The sequence below is a fragment of the Siphateles boraxobius genome, unplaced genomic scaffold (assembly GCF_051911475.1).
Source record: "Siphateles boraxobius isolate OS27281-9 unplaced genomic scaffold, OSU_SipBor_1 26, whole genome shotgun sequence".
NCBI lineage: Eukaryota > Metazoa > Chordata > Actinopteri > Cypriniformes > Leuciscidae > Siphateles > Siphateles boraxobius.
In genome coordinates, this window is record NW_027508876.1 from 20,911,214 (window position 1) to 20,921,700 (window position 10,487).

The window sequence follows — 10,487 nt, forward strand, 5'->3', positions numbered from 1 at the left end:
TTTTGAGAGGTCTATTGACACTGATGTAAACAGAATGCGGATTACTGCGCATACAAACTCGATTTTGAGATTATTCTCAGGCTGTTTGCTGCACCAGGGCTGAGGAATATGATGAGATAAAATTATATCCAAGTTCGTTAATGACAGGTTCTTTTTTAATGTATGCATTGAAAGATTGGACACGGTGCAGCAAACTGTACCTGTATCTGAGCGAGTAAGACAAGCCTTTGTATTCCAAGCAACTATACGGATAAAACTCTTAAATAATCTTATCTCAGTCTACATACATGAATACAGCGTTCAGAAATCCGTATAAGGAATTCTGCACAGAAAATGCTGATGATGGCAAACTTAAAAATTTCAATAGCTAATTATTTTTCCTCTTAGTTCTATAGGCCTATACGCTGATCGATTGACAATGATGACAGGCGTCTAGTAAGCAGATGAAGGCTAAAGGAGGAGTAATTACTAAAGGGAAACAAAAAGCGCGGTTATGTCAGAGCAAACGTGCGCTCCTTTTACTCTCAAGGACATAAGGAGACGGTCAGGACGTTGGTCGCAAACATCTGTTTGGCCAGTGACGTCACCACCCCCATGCAATCCTCTTCTGCTAAAAGCAGATGCCTTATTTGTTTGGCTGGAGAGCCATTAATCCTAAAGTCAGTCGGTATGGGGAAAAGACTGGACAGAGAGAGACTGGTACCGTTTAACAGCACGGACATTGGGAATATTCAGCCCATCTTCAGTCCCAGAAGGAGCTGTGGGAAGTACATTGCTTTTGTCGCTTGTTCCTTGCGAACGGAATACAGTTATGCGTCTTTTTCGAACGCATTTTGGATGCATATTTTCTCAAACATGCGCATTAGCTTAACGCGACGTTTGCCTGGAATATATCTGAATTCTTTTTGACGTATTCAAGGGTTGAGTGTTTTGTTTCACATTTAACTGGAAGCCTATCATGTGTCTAATTTGTATTTTTTGTGTTTTCTTCTTGTAGGTGTTTGAGTACGTACGGACGTGGTCGAAGCCCCTGAAGCTTTTCCCCCCCTTTTTCACAGAGGTCCTTTCAAGTAGATCAAATGGTCAACCCCCTCATGTTCCCTCTTTGTCCCAGACTGGCTGTCATTTTGATACCAGCTACAAAAAATACCGAAGGCCTTATCCCTTTGCTGTCAACATTTCATGGCCATATTTCATCATATGGTGGTTAAGTAATCCTTTTGAGCATTCGCTTCGCTTATATCAGATCGGTGCTGCGTTTAAACACTTAACGGAATGGTTTCAGTAGCACAGAACATCACTGGGATGGGGGTTTGAAAACCATTAATTTAATAGTGAATCCACCGTAGTAGCTAGGCTACTCAAGTCATACGCGCCGGGACACTAAAACCAGAGGCTGAGGAATGACTGGATAAACGAAGGATTTCATGGTAATACAGCTGCTTTGTGATGGTTACAATGATGTAGAGGGTTTGTAGCATATTTTAGACAGGCTTTGCGTGATTTGAGACTCTGGCTCTCCGTGTTCACAGCGGACCTTGATTTAATGTCTTACAATTAAGGCACGCGGTGAATGCCAAGAGCGGAGCCTTCCGCCAGCAGCAGGCCAAAATACTGCAAATTCTACCTGAACTTTTCATTTGATTAAATTGCATTTTACCAATAAAAGCTGGTTTTGATAGCTCTGGTCTGTGTGTTTTGGATATTGTGCCAAATAATTGCTAAAGTATGTGTGTACTGCAATCTGTAAAAGTATAAAAAGGGAAACTATGCGATACGCTGCGGCTTGAAGGTGAGGCGCTGTCCACTACGCGTGGTGCTGAATTTCTCTGTGCAGAAAAACTGCATCACAGCTAAGCGATAAAAGTAAACAGCTAACAACTAACCATATGCACACGTGCAAGCGAGTGTGTTTTAGTATCAAAAGACAGCTGGTATTTTTAAAATCATAAAACAGCATTAATTGTATCATTAATTTGCAAAAGAGATCACGATATTGTTGTTTTATGACTCTAAAATTATATAAACCAAACATGTATTAACCCAACTGGTCACGTTGTTTTGTATTTTATACCACAAATATTATTGAAACCCTGAGATGAATATTTTACCAACCTTCACTTGAGAATCTTAAGAGAGAATGGCATTAACAGCATTATGTCCACAATTGTATCTCTGTTGAAAGAAAAGGTGGGAATGGCCTGCTTAGAGTTGATGTTCACCTACAGTAATCTTCAATCCAATTGAATGATCCCTAAGGAGATGTCGACCCCTAACGGCTAAAACCGTAGTGTCTTATCAAGACGAGAGAAGAGAAATAGCTAGAGACAGTTCATCCAAAAAGGACAATTCTGTCATAATTTACTCATCTTCATGTCGATTCAAACCTGCATGACTTTCTTTCTTCTGCAGAATACAAAAGACGACATTTTGAAGAATGCTAATAACAAAACAATTTGGGTAACTATTGACTTAATATTGAAAAAAAAAACAGTAAATAATGACTTTCTTTTGGGGGGGTGAACTATCCCTTTAAGAGAAGCACACAAATCTACTCAAATGATGCTGCGTTGAGACTAAACATGATGATCTGAAATAAACCATGAAGTGGTGGTGTGATTATTGTTATTATTTCACTCAAATGCTAAAATTCTGTAAGACAATTACTTTATACATTAATAAATGTAAAAATTTATTGTAGCTGTCGGACAGAAACCGTTATTTATATTTTTGTCCCCTTTATAAATCATTACTATTTTTTAACCTTTACGTTTGTCTGTTTGTTGTTGCACATATTTAACCAATGAAAAGTATTAAAAAAGAGCTTGTGACTAAACCTCATGACGCATCGGATCATCAAACTGTCGGCCAAACATCATATCACTCCACCCATGAATTGCCGCACGCAGCTTGGACCGTCTCTGCTTGTTTGCAATGCAAAGGTAAATAAAGAACTGGTTGTTTTAACAAGTACAACGTTTTATTTGCTCGAGAAACACCATATAGGCCTACATGAAGGCTATAATGTTTTATGTATTTGAGGAGCGACGAAGAGTGTCTAGTCTAGCATTTGCAGTTGAGCTTGTACTGTCTTAAATAGCCTGTGCGCAGCACTTTGATTTTAATAACAACAACAAATAAATACAAGAGAGAGAATAAATAATCTGCCCAGGGACCAAGGAGAATTAAATAAGTCGTACTAAAGGAGCAAGGCATCACATTGCTGCCCCAGCAGTTAACGTTACATAACACACGACGAAAGAACATTTCAAGATGTTGGCGGAATGAAATATATTTATATCCACATCGAATCCCATGGCCCTTAATTTGCTACAAAAACGTTGGCGTAATAAAACGCACTTTTCCTTAGAACGTGACCTAACCTGGTAAATGTACGCTACATAACTTGCATTAAATAAGCTTAGACGCTCAATGCAAAACAGTAATGCATCACATAAACTGCCATCATTATTCAGATCACGCGCGAGCCTTGACAGATCAGCACGCGCGGCCACAATTGCGCGAGGCGAGCTACTCTCGTATCAGAAGTATGCAGTAATTGGTATGAAGTGACCACTTTGAAATGATAAAATTGCTACTCACTCAAAAAATAACATGTATCGGTTCATTGTGTTGCTATGCAACCAGTGTTTGTTAAAAGAACGAAAAGATCAGAACATAATGTTTCGCAAGAGGAGAGTTGAAATGGCATGTATAGAGCAACTCTGCCACCTGCAGGAGCAGCAGGATTTAACGGCGCATTTAAATCATTACTTGCATGTGAACACATTCATTCGTGGAGTCGAGCATCTAAGCCGTTGCTAAGTGATGAATAATAGGCTAATAATTATTAAACGACAGACAGGCCGAGGGGTGAGTGAGAGAAAACAAACAGAGGATCAGAAAAAGAGACTGAATTAGCGGTATTGCCCCAATATTATTCATGGTAAGTGATGGTTTTAAAGAGTAGGCATACACTACATTGTTGTTCAATGAGATCAAGTTGGATGTTTAATAAGATGCATTCGTGTATCATTTTGGAAATAATTATAATAGGTCTATGATATGCTCCTATGTATTGGCCTTAAAAAAATCAAATTTTGTAAAGAAAGAATTGGGTTACGTTCGGCGGTCCTAAATACAGAATTTAGAAGGAGATGAAAAATACTTCCGGTTCATCCATCACACTGGAAACTGTTTCTTGCTCATCAATACTGCAGCAACAGTACCACATGTGGACAGCGCTTGAATTTCTCTGTGCATATCGCGTACTGCATTAGCCTACTGATAACAGATAAAAGTGAATAACGAACAACTAACCATATGCAAATGTAAACGCGCGTGTGTTTTAGTGGAATCATAAAACAGATAGCCTATAAAATAATAGAGATCCCGATATTGTTGTTTTGTACATTGAAATTATATATACCAAACATGTTGGAAACTCACCCAACTGGTCACGTTCCTATTTTACGTTAAAAAAATGTTTATTAGTATTAATATTTGTCAGAAATAGCCTATTAAATGTTTCGGTGAGTCGGTGAGACCATATGGCGCAGGACAGTAGCCTATTGCAAAAAATATTTAGACCCGAGCTACTGTAGGCCTACATGTGCGGTTTATGGTTTTTATAGTGCGGTTGTAGCCTTTTTACGGCATTGTAATAATGAAGTTTGAATAGAATATATGAATTGGAATTGTATCTGTTTTGTTAAGTAAAAACATATATAATCTAGACATATAAATAAACCTAAATGTAATTTGTGTACAAAAATGTGTGCAACATTTTTTTAAAGAGTTTATAGGAACAGCTAAACATCACCAGTGAGATGATCGGTGAGACCGACAAAATATGCCTAGGCCTATTGCTGACAAATAAGTGAGACCAGACCACCTAAAAAATACAAGTGAGCGCAAAATTCATTATGGCCACGTGGGGGAGACTCTCCCTCACAAATGTGTCCTCTTTCTTTTTAGAAGCATTGTCCCAAAAGTTCGCACACTACCATTGTCTGCCACTGTGATGCAAAGTAGCCTATACAAAAGGGCCAAGCGAAGATAAACTTTATTAAGTAGGCCTGCCTACCCAGTACGAGTAGCCTATACTCCCAAATGCAAAATTACGATTATCCAAATAGTTGCTGCTCTGTGTGTTTGTTTAATGCTGTAGATGTGAATTTCTAAGAGTACTTTTTTTTAAAGATTTTTTTTCTCTTTCATATAATCCAAGGGGTTGATTCAATAATGAATTCTCAAGATGAGGATAGGTCATATCGATACTCTGAAAAATGACTCAAGACTGAATAGCTACACTGTTGGACCACGTGGTTTGCTAAAGGAAAGAGCAGTGTTGTATGACACTAGCAGAAAGTAACAGGTGAGCTTTAAAACATCAAAAGTCTAATTATTTGATTGTCGAAGAGTAAATGTGAAGTAACAAATATTAACACAAATTTTACAACAACACACTTAAGACTAATAACTTTTTCTTTCAAATTTTATTTTCAATTTTACAGCTAAAGTGATGCGAGTTTTACTGTAAAAAAATTACATTATCAATAAGTTATGATAACATATGGTTTTACATTGCTTTAACTCATCAAAATAAATTATCCCAATTTACAACTTTTTTTTAATAAGTTATACAAGATTCAAATCATTGTTTAAGTCAGTTTAATGTAATTTGAATTTAAATTACTTAAACATCCAAGTTGATTGTACTTAAAACATTTTTTTAGTGTTTACCAGGGCACCTGATCTAATTATGTGCCCCCTTTTATTATTTGCATTAGAAATTAGCCCCACACATTCACTGTCCTTCCCCCAGCCTATGAAAAAGACTGCAGCATTCAGGAACCCGAGAAGGAGCTGTGGTGCTTTTGTAAAGCTGTGAGAAACCCGTTTGGATTGTTTGTTACCGTTTTAATCCCATTAATTAAAACGTTAACCTGATTGGGTAGCGCGCGTTCAATCCCGATAGGCGAATCTTCTTCACATTAATAGCCCGACTTGAGATAATGATGTAAAAGACTCCCCCTTCTGCTGCTGATGCTGATCGCTGGCGAGATCTACAAAGTGTGTCTCAACACGATAAACGCAGTGTAGAGCACTTTAGGAGGAGCTACTGCCTCTACACCTCACTTGACAAGTGGAGCAGCCATCAACATCAACTCTACTTCATAGAGTAGAAACTTACGGAGAAGACAGTGGCTGAGTGAAGTCCCACCATCGCGTCCGACTTTCTGGAGACTATGGACAGGAGATTAAACTTGGGTGGAGACATTTTTCACAAAACTCTCAGCGCAGTGTCGAGCAAAAAGATGGACTCGTTTCGACCGGCTGCGGGTATTGATCTTGGTTCCCGCGACAGCCAGTCGCCCATCAGCTGTTTCGACCAGACCGACCCAGACCCGGTGCAGCCCGGGGGGCGAGCGGGCACACTGGGTCTGCCGACCGGATCTTTGTGTGTGAAGTACGGCGAGAGCGCAAACAGAACTTCGGCTGCGGAGAGCAGCGGCGGCGAACAGAGCCAGGACGATGACAGTGACGACCGATGCGAGATGATGCTCATGGCGGACGGGAGAACGATGGTGCCCGGCGCAAAGTCAGAAGGAGGTAAGAAAAACAAAGAGCAGAAAACTCTGAGACTAAACATCAACGCCCGGGAGAGACGGAGAATGCACGATCTGAACGATGCGCTCGATGAGCTGCGCGCGGTCATCCCTTACGCGCACAGTCCGTCTGTACGGAAACTCTCCAAAATTGCCACCTTGCTCTTAGCCAAAAATTACATCCTCATGCAGGCACAGGCGCTGGAGGAGATGAGACGGCTGGTTGCGTATCTCAACCAAGGCCAGGCTATCTCTGCAGCCTCGCTGCCCGCGACCACAGCTCTCGCAGCACCGGGTTTGAGCGCATACGAGCAGCCGACTGGTTATCCGTTCCCCGCAGGAGTTGGAGCATCCTCTTGTCCGGACAAATGTGCCCTTTTCAACAACGTCACCTCCAGCCTTTGTAAGCAATGCACTGACAAGCCTTAAACTCTGCAGCGGTACTGACTCTGGTAGAAGCACATGCGCAACGTTTGACTCTGAAAAAAAAGAGAGACTGATGTTTTCCAGCAGTTTTACAATGAGCTCAAAATAGAAGAATGCTAAAAACTTTTCTTACAACTTCATTCCAAGAAAAACCGATTGTGTGCATACGGTAAAGCCTATACTTTAAGTGCTGGTGAGAGTGGGATAAAATCCAAACTAAAAGTCTATGTCTGTTGATGAAGAACGAACACTTAATTAACGTGGACCCTTCAGAATGACGTGTATCACTGACCTGACAACATGCAACCATGTTTTACCTTTATGATGCCAAACGTTTCAAGGTTTTTAACTCTAACTTGCAATAATACGTATTCTTGCTACTTTGAATTTATGTTATGTAAATGTTTGCTTTCAAGTGCATCCGTGTTTTAAAAAGCAGCAGCTGGAAGGAGCAGCGTTTTTGGACTTTATTCCAAATTAGCCTACGTGTTATTTCGAAAGCATAGTTGAGATTGTTCATTTTCAAAATTGTAATATAATATATTGTTAGTTTGGTGGAATCTTAAAAAGTTGTTTTGCTTTTTTAATTTCTCTAAATGGATGAAATCAAATGGGTCTGCATGCCTGGTCTGATTAAGCATTGTCATAATTGCTGTAAATCTCGCCGATTTGACTTTTTACAAACACACATGCAGTTTGACTAGGGACGTGGCGGTTTCAACTTGTTGTCAGGTCGAGGCTGGAAGCAATGTAGATATATTAGTTTCAATATGACCACAGAGGGCCATTTGTATGTGTTGATGTATTGGAAAGCTTTATTAAAATATTTTGATCCAATATATTATGCCTGGTTGTATGTTGTGATGCCTCTGGTAAACTGATTCACGGCTCCTGTTGGCTCGAGAGATTACACGATCAATAAGTCGCCTCGAAAAAATATATATTTTACGGAAGAGAGTTTTTTGTGAAATGTTAAACTTCGGCATCTGACAGCAATAGTGTTATGATACATTTAACGATTAAGAAGCAAGATGTTTAACATTTCTCTCACTAAATTAGCAGTGGTTTGTTGAACATGAGTGTTTTTAATTTTCTGCTCGTTTACATAAACGGGCGAAGCCCTGGGAAAAAAGACCAGACGTTATGGACAGCAATGCCCTTCGGCCAAAGGAGAATGTCTGTTGGTATTACAAGATAAAGCTTAGTCACCCCGATCATGATTATTAAAAAAAGATCCGTGACGTTGTCTAATAATGTTAATTTGAAAACAACAGTGTATCAAAACTGTCGACTGCAATACCTATATTCCTTTTAATTAAGCACATCGTTAAGGCAATTAAACTCCTGGATCTGATTAAGGAACACAATTACGACACTGTTCACTGCCGTAATTGGGTGTCTTTAATCACAGGAAACAGTCATGAACATCAGTGTCAGTGTCATTATTTTGCATTGTTCTAGTTCTGGTGTCCACCACATCAATTACACCCGTTCACACGATGCTGATATGAAGTGCATCAGCAATTCAGTTTTCACTTAAAAACTTCACTTCTACAACAAACAATCACGTTAATCATTTAGCTTAAGATTGTTCCTGAATTTAAATAAAGTTGAAGTTTCAAGAATGCTGAAGTAAGGCATAGATCAAATAAATTATGCATTTTAAAAACAATATAGAACTACAACATAGGCTGTATACAAAATCACTAAATCACTAAAATTCATTATTTAGAATTAATTAGGCCCACTAAAATAATTTTTAAAATTAGAACAGCAAAGGATAAAAAGCTTAGTAAGACTATAGTTAATTAAAATATCACGAATCAATCACTAACACAATAATAATAGTAATAAACGGAAAAGTGAGGCGAAAACGCTGAAGATATAACATTGTTAACATTAAAGACGGTGAATTATATACTTTCCCTTAAACATAAATGGGTTGATGCAGCGCCTGCATGCACGTAAAATAAAAACAATTCGTTTATTTAACGACCTCACATGTATGTAGACCCATGTAGCCTATAAAATAAACTTGTACTTTTAAACATTACAGAGAACCTCGATTTCTCTATCGGAAGGACGTTTTAATTTGTCTTGTCGCTGGGCACTTTTAAGAGATCTTTGTGGAAGAAGATTAAACATCTAATCTTCAATCCAATCATCAAAAAGTGAGACTTTTTGGGTGTCAAGGCTGGAACTGTTTCTTGCGAACACTTTTAACAATTACAACATGTTTTCACGCTCCCATATAACTCGTTTAGTTCAGCACCAGGGACAGCACCACCACTAGCAGCAACATGATGCTCAGTATTACTGCATAACATCACAACCTTCTCTAGTGAACTACGTCACCGGAAATACCCTTTCAGTTAATGGGGATAATTAAAGATACTATAATAAAAGGAAAGGATTGTTAGGGTGATTTAAAAGTTGTTTTTTTTTTTTTTTTACCAGATTTTTCTCTGTTTTACGACCTGGTAACCCTGCCCAGCCACCGTTTAATGAGACCAAATCATACGTAATTTAAAAAGCCAAGCCCTTACTAATTTTACACATTAGCCAATTACAATAATCGCATACAATTGGATTCGAGGTTGGGGGAAACGGTGCGTTTTTCTAAACCAGTGAAAATTTTAATGGATCACAAAATAGCCAAAAAACATGGATTCAATGACTAGCTTGCATAATAAAATTCAGAGTCAGACGGGAAAAAAAGGCATGGCTAACCTTAGCATGCAATTAATTGAAATTAAAAAATTCTATAAAACAATCAAAACACAAAAAAAGTTACCCATTCTAAAAACAAAAGTACATTACTCAACCACAAAACAGAAGGGGGGTATAAAACATCTTAACTCTCTCCAATGTTTCAACTCTGTACATTAGCCATTTGGAAAGCACTAGCATTATGGTATTGCTCTGTCCCCTCTAATTCTCTGCACAGCACAGATGTGGAGACACGTGCAGGAATCGTTAATCAGGGCAAGCAGTAATCAGCCATCACAAAGGCTTGCCTGGATAAATACTGTCAGCAATTACTGTGTGGAGTCAACTACTTTCAGGACCCCATTTACATGATTTCCATCATTCTCTCCCAGGTTCACCAACTTTTTATTCGCCAGTTCCACATACCTCAACAGGCAGCATCAGCGCGAGACAATAACGAGAGTGCATTAATTATAGATTGCATGGGATGCATTATTTAATACAGCGATTAGCTTACGACAAAGGGTTTAATTCAAAAGAACTAGGATGGGATCCATCAAAAGAAGTCTGAACTCTCTTAAGAGACATGAAGGCAGTGCTATCACACAGATCCTTGAGTTAAATCAGTGAGCATCACTGTAGGATTGAGCTTGTCCTGCTCAAACTCACATAAACTCAAAACCAATGAGCCAACTAAGAGATAACCACTTTACTAGTGACACAGAATCAAAGCAGTGTTTG

The 10,487-nt window shown here is 38.8% G+C and overlaps 1 protein-coding gene and 1 long non-coding RNA gene across 2 annotated transcripts; both read left to right on the forward strand.

Moving 5' to 3' along the window:
• The first annotated feature begins 438 nt into the window (after nucleotides 1-438).
• LOC143751501 (uncharacterized) lies at nucleotides 439-1,681 on the forward strand. The gene is made up of 2 exons (XR_013207255.1): nucleotides 439-767; nucleotides 998-1,681. It is a non-coding gene; the product is annotated as an uncharacterized LOC143751501 (long non-coding RNA).
• Nucleotides 1,682-5,162: 3,481 nt separating this feature from the next.
• bhlhe22 (basic helix-loop-helix family, member e22) lies at nucleotides 5,163-7,878 on the forward strand. The gene has a single exon (XM_077244062.1). The coding sequence runs from the start codon at nucleotides 6,252-6,254 to the stop codon at nucleotides 7,038-7,040; it is 789 nt and encodes a 262-aa protein (XP_077100177.1). The 5' UTR covers nucleotides 5,163-6,251; the 3' UTR covers nucleotides 7,041-7,878.
• Nucleotides 7,879-10,487: the final 2,609 nt, after the last annotated feature.